General features: G+C 35.3%; 1 protein-coding gene across 1 annotated transcript; it reads right to left on the reverse strand.

Annotated features, from left to right (window-relative positions):
* Positions 1–17,123: 17,123 nt before the first annotated feature.
* Positions 17,124–20,108, reverse strand: LOC148697580 (uncharacterized). Its single transcript, XM_088691956.1, has one exon. The coding sequence runs from the start codon at positions 20,106–20,108 to the stop codon at positions 17,124–17,126; it is 2,985 nt and encodes a 994-aa protein (XP_088548082.1).

Raw genomic sequence — 20,108 nt, forward strand, 5'->3', positions numbered from 1 at the left:
TGGAAACTTGGCCTCCCGTGCCATGTGAATGATGATTTGAAATAGAGAGACAGTTTGGATCTTAAAAAAAAGTTGTAGAGTGAGTCCTAAGAGAGTGTGTCAGAATGTGTACAAAAAAAGCGTGTGTCCCTTGATCTGTCCCATATATATATATGAAGCCTTTAAGGGAAGGGATTCCCATTTTTTTTTATTTATAAAAAAGGGAATTAGTTATGGGGTCCACACGACATTGAATTTTAACGATCCGAACCGTCTATTTTTCAAGTTGCATCTCATAGATCATCATTGCAAAATATTAGTCAATTCAGAAATATCTAAGACATCTAATTGGGTTCAAAAAAATTTACTAATACTTTGTTATATAAAAAACTATGAAATTTTATCTTAATAATTAAGCAGGCAAATGATTTTGGATTGAATTAAATTTTTGCAAAGATGATCTATAAATCGAGACTTACAAACTAGACTGTTCTGATCGTTGAAGTTCGATGTGGAGTGGCACCCACACCTAGTCCCCATTTTTAGAGTTAAAAAATGGGAATCCCTTTGCATAAAAGGCATATTTATCTATATGAGAATGATATATAAAGACTCGTACCTAGAGGAATGTAGTTTACAGGACCCTTTAGCTGAGATGACACGGTTTGACTGTGGAAGGAGTCACTTGATGCTTCCAAGAGGAATAGCTAAACCAAATTCCCCAACCTGGGCGACCATATCATCATCAAGACGTACATTGCTCAGTATTAGATCACAATGAACAATGGACGCTTCACAATGGTGGTGGAGATAATCTAACGCAAAAGCAACATCAAGGGCAATATTCAATCTTTGCTTAAAACTCAATCTCTTAGTTGGAGATTGGTCCTCATCCCTTAAATACAACCATGTGTCTAGACTTTCATTTACCATGAACTCGAAACTTTTGAAGTCTTTACCCAAATTATCAATGTTTGAGCGTGCAGTTATGATCGTGAGAAGATTACGTGCCCTATACTACTTAAAGCTTTGCATTCATCAATGAAACTTCTAAAAGCTCCTTGTTAAAGTTAACAACGACTGTCGTTCCATCACTAGGAATTAGTCCTTTATAAACAGAACCAAAACTTCCAAACCAATCAGATTATCCACAGAGAAACCATTGATCGATTCAACGAGTTCAAAGTAGGAAACACCTGATTTCCAATCCTAATAAGAACGTGCAGTTGCATGGCTATCAGGTCAGGATGATGCTTCGCCATGCTCCTGCAACAACAGGGTAAAGTAAGATGCTGTCCAACAGATAGAATAGAGCCAAATCGCAGTACAAACAGAATCCAAACAATAAAAATCAGAAAAAAGAGATAAAAAAGCAATATAATCGAAGTTGGAACGAAGATAATCGAGTCCTATGGCAAGAAACCCAAGAGGAAACTCTGATTCTGAGAATATATTGATAAAATCTGAATACATTCATAGCCTATTTACTAGAGGACAGCAGCCTAGAATTCCCAATCCTTGTTTCTAAGAAATCGTTATTCTACTAGGAACTACCAAATTAAAATTTAATCCTATTCCTACTAAATAAATCCTAATCCTATAAATAAAGACTACACAAAACATAAAGGAAAACATGAAAAACTCGCAAATTAACTAGAACCCTAGCCAGCTATGTAGCTAGCGGACTCACTTAGCTTTCGGGAGCCCCTCAGAATATGCTCTGCATCTTCTCCAAATTCAAAATTTCAAGACTAACCCAATTTTCAAATCTGCATAATTTCAACAATTTCATGCCAAATTGCAAGGTGTTATTTCAAGACTAACCCACTTAGCTTTCGAGAGTGAAAAATATTATTGATGAGTGATCATGTCATTTCTCCTTTGAGCCGCATGCTTTGTCCTTCTTTAGTCTTCATAAACATTGAGGTACGAGTCTCTGATTGCGCTTATTTTTCTAACAACTACGTCCATCAGCATTTGCTCCCTCGGTGACATTGCACAGCAAGAAAGTCCTATATGCATCACTGAAACCAAGCATTCCTTTAATTTCTTTGCTTTCATTGGGCCGTGATTGTTACATCTAGATGAAGTTTGTTCTCGCACTATGTCATCGTTGACATCACCATCTGCTTTGAGGTCGAGGATAATTGAATGGTCAACAATGTCCATGACATGGTCAGGCAAAGCCATGGCTACGAATTGGTAAATGCTTAGACCGCCTTTGAACATGTCATCTGTAGGTCTTTTTCCTGTGAATATTTTCAGCAATAATACCCCATAGCTGTAAACATCTCCAAGTATGGAAACTTGGCCTCTTGTGCCGTACTCTACCAGGACATACATACAATATGTCATATGCAATGGACTATTAGCACAATATCTTCTTTGGATTTATATGTTACTTATTTACCAAGAAAAAAAAGGCAGTAATGTATTTTTCATAAATAGAGATTAATTAGTTAATTTGAGTAATAATTTACTAAGATCGCAAAAAGGAAGTTAGAATGATAGAAACTCATACCTGGAGAAATGTAGCCTATAGAACCCTTTAGCTGAGATGACATTGTTTAACTGAAGGAGGGATCATTTGATGTTTCGAAGATGAACATTGCTTAACCAAAGTCCCCAACATGGGCTACCATATCTTCATCAAGAAGTACGTTGCTCGACTTTAGATCACAATGAACAATGGCCATTTCACAATGGTGGTCACGCAGAAGCAACATCAATGGCAATATTCAATCTTCGCATAAAACTCAATCTCTTGCTTAGGATTGCTCCTCTTCCCTTGAATACAACATTGAGTCAAGACTTCCATTTGCCATGAACTAGAAAACTAGACTTTTGAAGTCTTTACCCTAATTATCAATGCTCGAGCACGTAGTTACGATCTTGAGAAGATTACGGTGCCTTATACTCCTTAAAGCTTTGCATTCATCAATGAAACTCTTGGAAGCTCCTTGTTGATGTAGGTTTAATACCTTAACAGCAACTATCGTTCCATCAATAGGAATTACCCCTTCATAAACCGAACCAAAACTTCCCGAACCAATAAGATTATCCACAGAGAAACCATTAGTTGATTCAACGAGTTGTGAGTAGGAGACACCTAATTTCCGATCCTTATAAGAACGTGAAGTTGTAAGTCTATCTCTTGACTTTTTCAGCATTGAAGAAGCAATAAAGAAGCATGCTAGAACAATTATGATTCCAAGTACACATGCTATGGGGGTGACAACTTTTAGGGAATGTAGTCCTCGAGATGAATGGTGTTTTTTTAGGAGGCATGGAGGTAGATGTAATTGTGGGACGCCACCACAGAGCCTATGATTTCCATGAACAAAGACTCCACTAACATTTGCAAAAATACCTTCGTTAGGCAACTCGCCCTCAAAATCATTATAAGAAAGATTGAGATAATTGAGAGCACCAAACTTGCCTACAAATTCAGGAATCTGCCTAGACAAGTTGTTGCTTGAAATATCAAGTTTTTCCAAGCCTTTTAAATCTTTAAGAGATTGAGGAATTGTTCCTTCAAATTTATTACCTTGCAAGTACAAACGCTCCAAACTAGCACAACTGCCAAGGGTGCTCAGGATTTCACTTGATAAATTGTTTCTTAATACATTTAGCTTCGTGAGATGCACTAAATTATCCATTTCAAAGGGCAGCAGACCAGTCAAATAATTGTTAGACAGGTCTAAAGAAATTGAAAGGGTGGAAAGCTCCATAAGCATTTTAGGTATGGTGCCCGTAAGGTTGTTACTGGAAAGGGAAAGATCTAAATAGGTTTTGGCAATTTCCAAGACTTGGAGGTATACTACCCTCAAACCTGTTTTCCTCCGTGTAGAGGTTTAACAATGATGTCATGTTACCAAGGGAAGACAGGATTGACCCAGAAATATGTTACCATTCAAAAACAGTTTCTCTAACTTCTCTAGCTTCCCAATATCATGCGGGACACTACCACCCAAATGGTTATTTCCTAATCCAAGGGTGGTCAAGTTTATAAGGTTTCCAATTCCGTTGGGGAGGTTTCCATGTATAAAATTTTCCCCCAGTGTAAGATAATTAAGTTGGGTCGAAAAGTTGGCTATGGATCCCGGGATTCCTCCTCCAAAATTATTATAGCTAAAAGACAAAGTCTCCAAACTAGTGCAATTAGCTAAGAAACTGAGAAAATTCAAGTCACCAACTTTTCTATTTCCTAATTGATTGGCTTCAATGTTTAGCATAAATAAGCTTCGCAAACTTCCTAGACTTTCACTAGGGACTGTCCCAGAGAGGCCATTTGCAGAAAGTTCAAGCGCCTGAAGTCAAGCAACATTTCCTTCGAATTTGTTCGCACGGCAGTAAAAATGTACGAGATTAGGAAGCCTAGTGCCGAGATTTGGTGGTAGCTCTCCATGCAACTGGTTGCCAGCAACACTGAAAATATTTGTGGAGGAAATATTATAGATTGAAGAAGGGGCCATACCAGATAGATTATTCAGCTCAACTAAAAACTCCTCCAAGCCTGTTATATGCCCTGTTAGAATCCGAGCTATATCACTACACAACCAAGTCTAACAAGATTTGAAAGAAATATTTTGAAAGATTTGAAGATGAAATCAGAGAGAGAAGAAACACGCAAAGCACAGTTCTTGAACAACTATCATTGTATTTCTTGCAGAGCACAATAGCTCGAAGAGTCACTTAACTGATAGGAGAGAGAGAGAGAGACATATCCTCAATTCAATCTCAACCAACCATTACAACCTATCTTAAGATCAAGACACTTGTCAAATGATAAGTCCTATGAGACTTAATCAACACACCACAGTTTTACACAATAGCTTAGCCTATGAGCTGAGACATAACACACATAACAATCTTATAACATTTTCTAATCAGCTCAACAACTTACATACTAACACTCCCCTGTAAGTTGTGAACTGATTTCACCCCAAGAAGATTTCTCAAGTAAGTGAACTGTTCCTTTGCCAATGCTTTTGTAAAGATATCTGCTATTTGCTCCTTAGTAGGATAGTAAATCAAATCAATTACTCCTTTCTGCAATGCTTCCTTTATAAAATGATATCTTCTGTTTATATGTTTGGTCTTCTGATGAAAGATGAGATTCTTGGTGATGGCTATAGCTGATGTATTGTCACAATTCATTGGTGTTGCAACTGTTTGCATTTCACCAAAATCCTCTAGAACAAATCTCAACCAAGTAGCCTGTGCTATTTATGGTGTCTAAATCCTTAGTATTCTCTATTACAGCTGCAATACTATCATAGGACTTGGGTAAACTGATTAATAATTTCTGAACAACTCTTTGATTACTCAGATCCTCACCATAGCTCTTCATTTGAATAATCAGATCAAACAATTTAGCAATATACACAGAAAGAGATTCACTATCATTCATGCGAGTATATTCAAAATCTCGCCTAAGACCTTGAAGTTTCACAGATCTTACTTGTTTATCACCAACGAACTCTTGTTTCAGAATGTCCCACGCAGCCTTCGCACTCTCCTGAGTTGCAATCCTTGGGAAAATTTGATCTGAAACCGCACCTTGAATAATACCGAGTGCTTTAGCATCCTTAACGACATTCTCACGCAGCAGCTTCCTCTCCACCTCTGTGAGTTCCTCCTCCTTTGCCGGAGCTCTGTACCCACTCTCAACCATATTCCACAGTTCATACGATCGAAAGATGGTCTTCATTTTGATTTGCCAGAAATCAAAATTCTCGCCATTAAAAAATTGGAGCCCGAAGCTCTCCTCCTCCAGATCCAACCATACTAGACACTCAAATCACTGCAATAAGCTTTTGCTGTGATTCCGAGCTTACCCACTCGTAGAAACAACGCCCAGAAGTTTTAGATCAAACTCGGCTCTGAGGCCATGTTAGAATCCGAGCTATATCACTACACAACCAAGTCTAACAAGATTTGAAAGAAATATTTTGAAAGATTTGAAGATGAAATCAGAGAGAGAAGAAACACGCAGAGCACAGTTCTTGAACAACTATCATTGTATTTCTTGCAGAGCACAATAGCTCGAAGAGTCACTTAACTGATAGGAGAGGGAGAGAGAGAGACATATCCTCAATTCAATCTCAACCAACCATTACAACCTATCTTAAGATCAAGACACTTGTCAAATGATAAGCCCTATGAGACTTAATCAACACACCACAGTTTTACACAATAGCTTAGCCTATGAGCTGAGACATAACACACATAACAATCTTATAACATTTTCTAATCAGCTCAACAACTTACATACTAACATGCCCCAGCTCATTGGGTATGCTTCCTTGAAAATTGTTGTCGCCAATATAAAGATAGCTCAACAAAGAAAAGTTTCCTATCCATGGTGAGATGGTTCCAGTAAGATTGTTATCATAAAGCGATAGATCTTTTAAATTCAACAATGAACTGAGTTGGTTCAGAATGGGCCCCTTAATTCGATTGCTTTCCGGATTAAGCAATCTTAATTGTGTGCATTGTGACAAATTAGTTGGAATTACCCCACGGAAGGAATTATGAGAAAGGGTGAGATATTGTAGGCTTTGTAGACGACCCATTTCTAGAGGAATTTTCCCATGAAAGTTGTTGTCTATCAAATTGATTCCAGTAAGATAAGTAAGATTTCCAACGGAAGGTGGAATGGAGCCTACCAACTTTCGAGATTTTAGGTTCAACATCAAGACTCTTTTGGTGGAACGGTGGCAAGAAACCCCAATCCAACTGCATAAATGGATGGAATGATTCCACGAGCTCATGACATCGAAAGGATCTGTGGTTATTCTTTTCTTGAAGTCTAGCAGAGCCAAGCGATGTGCTGCAAATTCAAGGCATGTGCTCATGCATAAAAGAATGAACCCATGCAGGAATTTGAACAAAACCAGCTTACTATTGGAACATGAATGCTCCATCACTGTTCTAAGACAGAGAGCAATACAGGTTAACGAAGTTGAATGTGTACAAATGCATAAAAGAGAAGAAATTTTATCACATAGAAGATTCAATATGCTTACGAAAAGTGAGATGGCACCTGCAAGGAAAAATAAAAATAATAGAGCTCTGTCAGGAATAGTGGAGATTTTTCAAATTGGAGGGAACCTTGTCCATTCTTAATTAATGTTTTTGCCACGCAACAGTCTTATCGATGTGATAGCTCATAAGTAATATGAGACGTTTTGAATTAGGGCGCCTCGTTTTGAATTAGGGCGCAAATTTGATTAAATATTTTACTTACAATTTTTGTACTTTAATTTTATTTATTTTTATTTCATTAGAAGTCTATTCACGTTAGCATTTTTTTTTTTTTTTTCATTTTTATGCATCTTATTATAATGATTTAAGATTTTTTTTATTTTTTATTAAAATATTTATTTTAGTAAATTAAATAGAATATAACAAAACTTGTTGTTAGGTACATTGATTATAATGGTACATTTAATTACTTGGTACATTTGAATTTTTGGTACAATTAGTTTTTATACATTTGAATTTTTGGTACGTTTGTTTTAAAAACATAAGTTTTATTACTTTTTGTTCTAATAATGAGGAATTACTTTAATTAATTATTATTTTTTATAGAAAGAGTCGTTAACAATTTAAAAGTTTAAATTACTTTAATTAATTATTTTTTCTTTCTAGAAAGAGTCATTAATCAACGGATAATAATCTTTTTGTTAATTCAAAATTATATGATTTATCGTTATTATTTAGCATTATCTACAATAATAAGGATTTATCTCCGATCAACTAAAAGTTATTCCAGAAACTTATCTACCAAAAAACAAGACTATCTAGAGCATTGTGTATGAATCAAACATATTTTTTAACATTCCAAAAAGATGAATATTCATTTTAATATAGTTTATAATTGGGTACGTTTTAATTCGGGGTTGGTATGTTTTCGTTTGACGTTGGTACGTTCTCATTTAATGTTGGTACGTTTCCATTTGGCGTGGGTGTACATTTAGATTTGAAAAGTTTAAATTTTTAAACTTAAATATAGTTAATTATTTAAATATATAGAAGATATTTAAATGTAAATTAATTTCAATTAATCTGAAATAGTTCAAGTCTGAGTATCTTAATCAAATGTTTCAAAAGCTTAATAAAAATTTCAAAAAACATAAATGTTTAGCCTACAAAAATTTAAAATGAAGCATCTAATTTTAATTTTTTCAACAAAATATATAATCCATACTTAAACTGAAAAAAGAATGAAACACTTTTGATATGAACAGTGATTTTCCCTTTTTGCCCTCGCATAATTTATGTTATTACGCCTCTGCCACGCCTTTTCGGTTTAAGTCTCCTTTTGCTGCTGATCATCGGTCGTTCTTTCTCTCGACATCTCGAGAATGTTTCGTTTTGCCCTCGCACTGTGATTTTCCCTTTTTGTCCTTGCATAATTTATGTTTTACACTTTTCACCATTTTGTAGACTTTTTCCTTACTTTCTGGGATTTTGGAGAATGTTTCATTAAATTTCTGGGTTTTTATTTGTGTGATTTTATCTGGAAATTAGTAATTCTTTATATGTTTTGTACAATTCTTAAATTAAATTTCTGAAGTGGTAAGCCAAATTCGAATTTAAAAAAAAATTATATATATATATATATATATATTACACCTTTGATTTGATTTGATTTGTTGAGAGATTTCATAGTGTATTTTAAGTATTTATAAATCTCACCTCAATCCCAATAATTTCTAGGGAATTGAATCAAATTTTTACATGAAAGTTCTACAAATCAATTAAACTCCATCAAAATCCATAAATTTATAAATCCACTAAAATCTCTCAAAATTTCAATTGAATACACCCTTGATGAAGTACCAATTTGGTACAGCTTAACTTTTGAAAAAAAAAAAAAGGTATCAAAAAAAGCTCCCTACATTTTTGCATTTGGTAAACATCTAAAATCAGTTTTTTTTCACAATTTTGAAAAAAGCTGAAAAGCCAAAGCTGCAAAAGCTAGCTTTGGAAAACCGGCTTTTGGTGTTCCCACAGCTTCTGCGCAATCCTAATTTCTCCAAGTCCTTTAGAGAAACTCCACCGTAGGTGGATGCTCGGGGGACAGGCCAAAGAAAAGGGGCTCGAGGCCCTATGGACTGGCTCCAGCGTGAAGGAGCTCGAGTAGAGGTGGAGGCCCGAGCTTTGGGCCCGTGAAGAATTGTCAGCCCGAGTGGATGTGACGCTAGGGCTGACGTCAGCCTGGCGTCAGGCCTTTTTTTATTTTTTTTCTGTCAGGCGCGTGCACCCCACTCGCGCGTGGGGGCGTGTCGCCGACACAATTTCAGAAAAATCAGTCACTTTTTCAATTACCGTTGGGAAGCCGCTTGGCTTCCCACGGTCCGTTCAATCTCAACGGCTCTTTAACTTGGACCGTTCGATCTCAATGGTAAAAAAAATAAAAAAAAATCTTATTTAATAACCACCGTTCGATCTAAGATCAACGGTCGATATTAATATGCTTTATAAATAAATAAATAAAAGAAAAAATAGTTTTAAAATTAAGAAAAGTTATCGTTGTGACACGTGGCACAATCTGGAGTGTTGGAATTCAAATTTTTTTATATCCAACAGCAGAGATTAATTAGTTGAATAAAAATTTAAAAAAAAATTGTAAAAAATTCAAAAAAAATCTGAAATATTTAAAAAAAATTGTTTTTACTTTTCTATAAATACCTTCTTATTATCATCTACCTTACACCACAATTTCATATTTTCTCAACTACTTTCAATCACATTCCTTTCTTTCTCTCAAAGTTTCAATCCATTTTTTTTCAACAAAATGACTACTGATGCAGGTACGAATTGGTCGCTTCTTGAAGATGTTGCGTTGTGTACTAGCTGGGTTAAAGTTACTCATAGTTCGCTTACGGATAATAAGATGCAGTTGCGAGAAATGTGGAGTCTTATTCATACCAATTATCTTGAGAAAATTGGTGGGAAAAGAACCAAAGAATCGATGTCCAGTCGTTGAAAATTACTTAGCCAATCGTTTAGTACGTGGAGAGACGCTTTGGCACAAGCTAGTAGTAATATTCAAAGTGGAGAAAATTACTCGGATCAGGTAACAATATATTATTTATTTGTTTGTACTATACCCAAATTTACATTATAATTATTTGTTTGTATTATTTATTTGTTACCTACTTACATTATAATTATTTGTTTGTATTATTTATTTGTTACCTATTTTCATTATAATTATTTCTTCTCCCACATTATTTTAGATAATGACACGTTATGCAACGAGAACGATTAAAAATCTTATCCGAAATTACAATTAAAATTATTTTGTATTATTTTATAAATAAAAAAATACTAATATTTTATTACCTATTACTAGGGCTATTGAAGTGTAACGGTGAGGATGAAAAATGCGATTACTGTTTATTAAGGACAGTTACTGTTCATCATATGAATTGAATATGGCTCCAACGCTGGAGTTGCTTCAAGCATCCAAAATGACCTTAAACAATTAAATAATTTACACATCTACCAACTGGAAGTCTAGAAGGACGTCCTTCCTCCCATATCTCGTCTGTACACTCCCACGCCGAAAAACCCACAGAAAAAACACCACCACCTTTTCTGGCAAGACAAGATTAGGATTCGGATTTGATATTTGCATCGTGGACTTGCCCAGATCGCACTGCATCATGCGCTCTTCTGTAAATCCGATTCTACCCCCAAATTCGAAGCTTCGGACATCTGGATCCTCATAAAATGCCCTGCTTCTTCGTATTTCTGAAAATTAGGAGAGCCAGGTGACTAATCTAATCTTTATTTTCTTCTAGAATCCCCCACCCTTAAAATTGTAGGTTTACTCCTCTCTCTCCCTCCCTGAAAAACACTTCAAAACCCACAAACCCAGTGAAAAATATGAGAGGTAAGGCGGAGAAACGACAAAGAAAAATCCAGTGAGGAAGATGCAAGGTTAGACGGACAAAACAAGGGGAAGATATGTTAGACGGAAAGGAAATAGAGTTTGATCGATGACTCTAGAAATTCTAGAAGGATTCTAAATAAAAAAGTTATAATAAAGAGTTATAAATAAAAAAGGTTATAATAAAAGTTATAAATAATGAGTGGCTCTCTAGGTTTTCATCCCTAGGAGAGCGTAATAAAAAATTTATAAATGAAAAGGTTACAAATTAAAAATTATATTTGATTAAATCATACTAATTTTAGTTATTTAACGTAATCAAAGTATTTTTATATAAAAGTTTATCAAATGTTTGGACACTAATTGAAACAGATTCTATAAATCAATGTTGGTGGAGGTGTTGTTCCGCCTCAAGAAGAACAGAGTAATGTGTTTGAAATAAGGTCTGACCAAAACTTTTCTATAAAATTTCGCATTTTTTGAGTTTTAAGCCATTCAAATTGGTTTGTTAAGTAGGAATAAAAATACCGGTTAAACAAAGATTACTAAGTACTAACCAAATTCACATCTGTCTACATTAATCTATTAAGTAGGTAACTTATTAAATTTTTTGGGGGAATCTTGTGTACAGAGTGATGTGTTGGAACCAGCAATGCAAGGACGAGATATGATCAGTCGCACTCGAACACGGTTTGTTTCTTGAATCACATCATTAGTTATTTTATTAATGTGCTTCGGTAGGGTTTTCAATATGATTTTCTAATTTCCCTTTTGCAGCATTTTTATTTTTATTTTTGGAGTGTATGTGATTTGTGTTTGATTAGAGAAAAAAATTAATAAAACACAAGAAATGCAGCAATTGGAAACATGGCTGCCAATTGTTTTAAATAACTATACTACTTCTGTAGTGTATGCAAGCAAAACCTAATGGGTAACCTAATGGCTTTCTTACTGAGTTTTTAATGAGTTTTTGGCTTTGGATATTTTGCGTTTCACAATGATTCTTTATTGATTATTGGGTTGTTAAAAGCAAGCAAAACCTATAAAATTGGCCTTTCGGTAAATTTTTCTCTACATGAATATTATGGTAGAAGGTATCTGTTTGAGTTTTGTTTTTGTCTTAATATACTGGATAAACTTTGTTATGACAATCTTAATCAACTGTTGGATGACGCATGTATTGGTTATATTTGTAGAACTCAATGAATACCTTTTATTTTAAACTTATATCAAGTATTCATATTTGGTACTATCCATTTGATTTGGGGACTTAATTTTCTCAGAAAAAAATCAAATTTTATTTAATTACTTACAAAACAGATTCATATAAAGAATTGAAGCTTAATGTATGAGAAAGAGAGAGTCAGATTACGTGTTGAATGACATCATGAAAATCGTTCAAACAATATCATGAAAGAGCACTCAACCTATCTTCAGAAGTTCTTCCAAATCATACATACAAAACAAAAATATCGAAGAAACCTATCTTCAGAGCACTCAACCTATTTAGTTACCTTTTTGTTTTCGCAACCTTTAGCCGCTGCAGTAACCTTTTTGGGTGACTACTTCATCACTAATTGCTTTAGTCACCGTGCAGTTAGGAGTAAGGGGATGGTGACATAACTGTTGCGTCCTTGTCACGATTAATTGCAGTTCGTTACATACAGAAAAAAAAGATATCGAGAAATTTTGAAGGAGAAGAAAAAGCTTTGAAGGCAAAAGCTAGAAATGGAGGTGTGTGTGGACTGTGAACTATCAACTGGAAAGGGAAAGCAAAAGAATACGCAGAGACAGAGAGACACAGAGAGATGGAGTTTAAATATGAGGGCAGAGTAAGGAGAGGAAGCAAAAACAAGACTCGTAATCAATGGTAATTAGTGGAGTGAAAAATATCATTGTTGGGGTCAAATGCACTAACATTTTCTCTTAATTTTAGTCGTAGAAAATAATAAAGTCTATGCATCATAGTATGGTTTCGATCTCCACCGATTCTCTTCAACAATATATTTGCACGCTAAATGGGAGCGAATAATTTTTTTGCGAACTCGTCACTTCTAAAATTCGAACCTAAGACCTCTTGGAAAAAAACTTAGGCCATCAAATGTCCACAATATACGGGATCTAGAGTGATAATTAGTGGAGACGAAAATGACATTGTTTGGTACTAATACACCAAATGCTCTCATTTTTTCTCCACTACTGTTTCTAGTCCTTTTAACCGGAAGAGGATCCATTCCAAACCTTAATGTCGGGAGCCTCCTCATCAAGCAATTTGGGCCATTGATTAGTGTGCAAGTCATATCATAGCCGTTGATTGTGTGTGGTGGGCCAGAAAAATGAATTAATAGAAAAAATTGAATTTAATTTGTGTGGGCCAAATTATTTGATGAGGATGCTCTGGACACTAAGGTCCGGAGCGGATCCTCTTCCCTTTTAACACCTTGGAGTTCTTGAGGGAGGGGCAAGTGGAAAGCAAAATAATATGGAGAGAGAGAGAGAGAGAGAGAGAGAGAGAGAGAGAGAGAGAGAGAGAGAGAGAGAGAGAGAGAGAGAGAGAGAGAGAGAGAGAGAGAGAGAGAGAGAGAGAGAGAGAGAGATGGGGTTTAAATGTGAGGGCAGTAGGAAAAAGCAAGAGCATCAATCAATGGTAATTAATGAAGAGAAAAATGTCATTGTTGGGGTCAAATGCATTCACATTTTCTCTTAATTTCACTGGCAGAAAGTAATAATACTTATACACCTTGATGCTGGTTCGATTTTCCTTTCCCTCTAATATTGAACAATTTTACTCATTAAAACTATCGTTTCTCTAAAAAAAAAAAATTATACAACAATATATTTGCACACTAAGGAAGAGAGAATAATTGGTTATCGTTTCTCTAAAAAAAACAAAATTATATAACAATATATTTACACACTACGGAGGGGAGAATAATTGATTGTGAACTTGTCACTTTTGTGATTCGAACTTAAAAAACTTTTGTAAGAGAAATATCACTAAACAATATTACTAAGTGGCAAACATCTTTTCCTCCGCCTATCTTATATTTAAGAAAAAATGGAAGAGTCAGACCAACATAATCCACAACTTATTGGGTCTAGTGTGATAATTAAGAGTATCTCCAAAGAAGATGTCAAATTTTAAACATCAAAATGATAGTTGATAGCTTATGTGACAATTTGATATTTTGTACAATATTTTGCTCCACCCAATATGTTAAATAATAATGTCATTTAATAAACTTTTTATCTTTTTGTGGAGTCCAATGATTAAGACAACCAATCAAATATTTCAAAAACATAACAACATTTATTATATATTATATTAATCTATTAAAATATCATTTAATAAATTTGACATCTGCTTTCAAATTTGACAGCAAAAGGCTTTGCCTTCAAATGACCCAACGCCACCTAAGAAATTGAAGGCTCGGTTGGAGAGAGTTTGCTGCCATTTTTTACTGTTGTATGCCTACGTGACAATTTTAACATCTTCTTTGAAGATGCTTTAATGGAGATAAAAATGACATTGTTTGGTACTAATACACAAGCTGCACCCAATTTTTCTCCAATACTGCTCCTTGTCCTTTTAAAATACAAAACTTTTCTTTTCAATGTACCTTAAATTTTATAATAAGTACATAATTCAATAAATTCCAGACACCAAACCAGCAATATATATGTAATCTGTAAAAAAATGGCAGAGAGTTAAAACCCACTAACAATCCATTAAACTTGTGGCATTTGAGATAAGTTAACACTTTGGAATTATGAGGTTGGTTTATGAATTGAATTGTTGACTGGAAGTCTTACCTTTACATTGTAGATGAAATCAGATGACGACGGGTCAAATTCGCAACCCACTAAATTGTTGAATTTGAAAATAAGAAAAAGGATAAGATTGTTGCCTGCCAAAGAGCAGCACTTGGCGATATCTAAAATGTAACTATGTATAGTATCTCAAATAAATAAGAACTTTTTTTTTTTTTTAAATGTGATAAAAACTTATACTTCTTTTTAATTTGGTACATGAATTAAAATTTTAAGCGATTTGTTGTATTTAGTTTAAGCGATTTGCATGTTGTAAATTAAATTTAAAAATGTTACTCTTACAATATTTATCATACCATATTTGTACTACCTCTCTAATAGAGATGAGACCCACATGATGTTAAAATTATGACTCCCTATGGATCTTGCTCTTTGATGTATCCGACAATAGACTAAAACTCAGCAAAATAGAGAAAACTAGAAACACACATGATTTATATTGATTTGGCAGAATTTTTACTATATCCAATTGTGATTTTTCTAGGTAGAGAAATCATGGCTTCTTTGATTAACAATAGAGTATACAGTGCTTTTGCAAACCCTATGGCCCTGTTTGGCAGATCAGATAAAGGATTGGATAGGATTAGTTATACGGACTCGGGTGTTTGGCGTCACTCGTACTAAATAAGCGTCAGATTAATTTAACCGGTTGGATAGGATAACACGGTATACACCCGCTTAATAAAACCAACCAAAACGCCCGGATTATTTAGTCGGGGAAGAAGAATATGGGAGAGAAAGGGAGGGAGTTTGGGGGGTGTGGCGGAGAGAGCTGGGGAACAATTATTTGGGATTCTTCTGTAGTCGGGGAAGAAGAAGGGAGAGAGAGGGAGGGTGTTTGGGGGGTGCGGAGAGATCTGGGAACAAAAAAATGATTTCACTTTTTTTTAATTTTTTTTTTTTAAGTTTGATTCCTCCTATCTAGTATAATATTAAACACAGTATAAATAATATGGTCACTAGTCCGATACTGCACCAAACACCCGACTAATTTAGTCAGTACTATCCGGTGGTTATTTATCCTATCCAACAGAAATAATCAGTAGAGTCCGACCTACCAAACGAGACTTATAACTAATCCCTCTCTTTCCCATCGTTGTCTCTCTTTCCAATGCTGTTTCTAGCTTTTCTTTCCCTTGCCATCGGCTATTTCTAACTTTTCTCTCCCTTGCCATCGGCTATTTCTAACTTTTCTCTCCCTTGCTAGCGGCTATTTCTAGCTTTTCTCTCCCTACCAGCGGTTGTTTTTTGGTTTTCCAACGGCTTTACCTAGCCTTGCTGCATCCTATTTTTTAAATATAGGGTGTGATTTACATGCCTATTTTCTGATTAAGTTTCCTGTCCTATATGGAATAGGAAGGTACACTTCCTTTCATTTTCCAAGATATCTTTTAGGATTCTCAATCTAATTGTACAAGGAAACTTTGAATCTTTCCTAGTCCTTTTAAGAGAAGAATGGGTGCACCTTTAATTTCCCTAATACAGCCCCGAACAAAATAGGACATTAACTTTGACGAGCCAAAATCCTAACACATGATTGGTGGGACCTACCAATATTAGAGAGATGATACAAATGTGGTATGCAAAATGTGATAAGTGTAGCATTACTCTATTAAGTTTTGAAAATCATTAATTTGTCATCTCATCTTAACTTCGTTAAGTTTTCCATTCAAATATTTCAACTTCCCACTTGATCCCCTTCAAGATTCTTTTGGACATTTTAAGGTTATTTCAGACATTTCAACCCTTCTTTTAATGGATACTAGCCTCTCTGCACGCACTAACGTGCGTGCGAGAGGCATTTTTGCATCACGGGCGCTACGCGCCCCTAAAGGTGTATTGTGTTAGTTTTTCCTATTGTAATTGTCAAGATATACTTTAAATGTATTGTGCAAAGAGGAACTTTTTTTTTTTATCATGCACGTCCTAAAAAGTTATCATGTTTTTCGTTTTTACTTTGTGTAAAGTAATGATTTAAATGTTATTCATGCACTTATCAAACAACATACGATTTTAGATGCAAGTTCCTACCTAAAGCCTATGAACAATAGCAAGTATATGTAAATAAATAAAAAATAGTAGATGAAAACAGTAAGTACTCGTAGCAAAATACAAAACAATTTAAATGTCAAAATATAAATCCTACATAACAATATGTACATTATTCACAATACTCATAGAATCTATATGTCATTGTTTCTTTTGAAAAGAAAGTTTACATATTGACATCAATGCTGCAATTTCCACCCATTTGTTCATGATTGATGCTTCAAATTTTCATTGCCAATCTACAAACGATAGTGAGAAAATTAAAAATCAAATAAAAATAGTTAATTGATAAGTGAGAAATGCATACTGAAAGGTTATCGTTAATAAAGCTGTTACCTATTAGGAATCACCATAATTAGCTGGAATGAAGCAAGACTTCTTTGTATACTACATTCCGTGTAAATACACCTTGTTGGCCTACTATGGAGCCACTTTTTACTAACACGGTTGTGGTTGACTTTGAGACCCCCCTCGATAAAGCCACATATAATTGTCCATGGCTGAAGACATGATCTGGAAGGTAAACGCCTACATGTGGTATTGTCTGACCTTGAGATTTGTTTATAGTGATAGAGAAACTTAGTTTCACTGGAAATTGCTTTCTTGTAAGTTCAAATGGAAGCCCAGCAGTATCAGTACTTTTGAGAGGGATTCTTGGTAAGAAAACTCTGGATCCGGCAAATTGTCCAGTTAGAATTTCAGCATCAATAAGATTTCGGTAAGAACCACGACACAATAATCTTGTACCATTACACAATCCCAATTTCGGATCAATATTTCTTAAAAGCATGATTGGAGCACCTCTTTTCAGAGTTAACTTGTGCGGAGGCAAACCACCAAGTGAGATTGAATTCAAGAACTCTGGCTGATACAAATTCCTTGCGTCATCCTCAACTGAATCAAATGAATACATTGTCTCTTCTAAACCCGGAAACATATTGATTATCTTTTCATTCAACATATCAACGTCTTCATTTGTAGGAGTTACCACTGCCCTTTCCACCATGTAGGTTGCATCATTTATATGATCCTCTAAGTCAGGGAAGATTTTGGCAATTAATTGATTAATGGAATGCTCACTCTCCCATGGTATCACCATGCATTCAGGTAGTTTTACCATATCATCCATAATAACATCTTCATTCCCATCACCAACACGAAGTAAAAATTCTGAAAATTCACAATCATTTATGGATCTCATGTTTTGTTTGAGTTTTAAAATCTTTACTTGTGACCAAAATGATGCCTTAACAACACTTGCTTGGATTAGTTCGGACTTGGTTCCTTTCCGGATAACAGGAAGAACTTGTCGAAAATCTCCTCCAAATATCATTATCTTCCCCCCAAATGGTAAGTCAATATCTGTTAAGTCTCTGAACGTTCGATCGAGTGCTTCAAATGCATGACGATGCGTCATTGTTGCTTCATCCCAAATAATTGCCTTTGCCTTTTGTATTAGCTTTGCTAAATCAGATTGTTTACCGATCGAACACATCGATGATGCATCCAGACTAAGTGGTATCTTGAATTTAGAATGTGCTGTCCTCCCACCAGGCAATATCGTAGCTGCTATTCCAGATGATGCTGTTGCTAATACTATGTGCCCCAACCTTCTCAAGCTTGCTAACAATGCGCGATATAAGTAAGTTTTTCCAGTTCCACCGGGACCATCCACAAAAAAAGTTGCATTATCCGATCGTTGAACTGCACCCATTATTATGTTAAACACACTTTTTTGGTCATCATTTAAGCGTTCAATTGCATCAAGATCTTGTTGTGGAATACATATGGATATTTCATCTTCAATACATCCCGTCATTCCTGAACTTGATTCATTTCCTCTTGTCATTTGGGGCAAATCAAACTCGTTTATACTCTTGTTAAATTGAACCAAAAGTATGTTCAACTCACGCAAGAGTATGTTGGTAGCAAGTGTGGGAGTTATGTTAGTCATGGAAACATAATCTTCCATCATGAATGGACAGAACTCATCCCATAACCCTCGAACACCAATTGGTGCACAATATACCAATATGGTGACGAATAATCTTCTTAAAGCCGACGGCATCTGAATTGTGGAGGCCTCTAACAAACATTGTCGAATACTGTCATCTCTTTCTAACAAACCTCGTTGTTCTGCTGCCTGCTTAAATGTTGGATGCAAAACCCCATTAACTGTTCTCAAGTTTGTGAAGGATGTTGGTCCTCTAACATGATTAAGAAGAATCCGAAGGTAAAATTTTTCGCCTTCAGCAGGTGAAACTGCATATATTCGCCCAATAACCTTGTTACGATTCTTTCTTTTAGACCACTTTCTTTGAGCTTGAATCCATCTGTAATGTGATGGTATCTCCATGTATAAATAATGTCGCGCTTCTGCATCCACATGATTAAGTGTAAAAAATTCAGTCAACATTGTCTTTCTTGTACTCTCATCATGTAGAATATTTGTTATGCTTTCATCGGCACGAAACTGAACTTGGTGCATATTAGGAAGATGTATTTGCATTCGCTCAACAGATGGATAAATTCGATTAATAATGAACTTGAATATTTTCCATAATGCCTCTGGTGCGCAAACCCATCTTGCATCCTGAAACTGCTTTATTTCATCGTATTGAGGGTCTGATTGCACTTCAACTGTCACTCTGTCTGGGCCTTTGTAAACATACTTATATAAGTACTTGACACTTTTTATGCTTGCACAAATTTCAACATTGATGTGACAATCATACCTTAACAGCAACCATGGATTATATGGAATGACCCAACTATTATCAACCATTATGTTTCCTTGTCGATTACGTGAGACGAGCAATCGATTTCCTCGCCTTTGATAAATTGGATACGAATCATTCCCTTGAACGGTGACTGGTGCAAATGGTTTGGGAAACTTTCTCTTACAACTCCCATTTTTCATACATGGAGATAGAGGATTCTGAATCCCACATGGGCCATGAATCATATGCTTTAACACCACATTATAAAGTTGAGGCTCTACATCTTCATTTGGTATTTCAGCTCTAACAATTCGGTCATACTCATCTGGGTTATTGATCTTATCATTTTCATCTAACACAACCAGCATATGCACATGTGGAAGACCACGTTTCTGAAACTCAATAACGTATGCGTAAGCAACAACACTGCCCAATACCCCATTTTCAATGATGTCTTCTTTTAGTTGCTCAAGTTTTGCACGAAATACTCTAGTGAGTAAGTCAGGGCGATCTTGTGGAGTTTGTCCAGCGAGTAATTCGCTTTTGATTTCTTCCCAACTTGGGTTACATGTCATGGTAATAAAAAGATCTGGCTTTCCGAATCTTTGAACCAAAGTCAT

This window comes from Pyrus communis, chromosome 4 (assembly GCF_041283825.1).
Source record: "Pyrus communis isolate YQ-2024b chromosome 4, ASM4128382v1, whole genome shotgun sequence".
NCBI lineage: Eukaryota > Viridiplantae > Streptophyta > Magnoliopsida > Rosales > Rosaceae > Pyrus > Pyrus communis.

Excerpts from the sequence above, each read along its gene's own strand:
- LOC148697580 (XM_088691956.1), bottom strand. The coding sequence starts at position 20,108 with ATGACTTTGGTTCAAAGATTCGGAAAGCCAGATCTTTTTATTACCATG.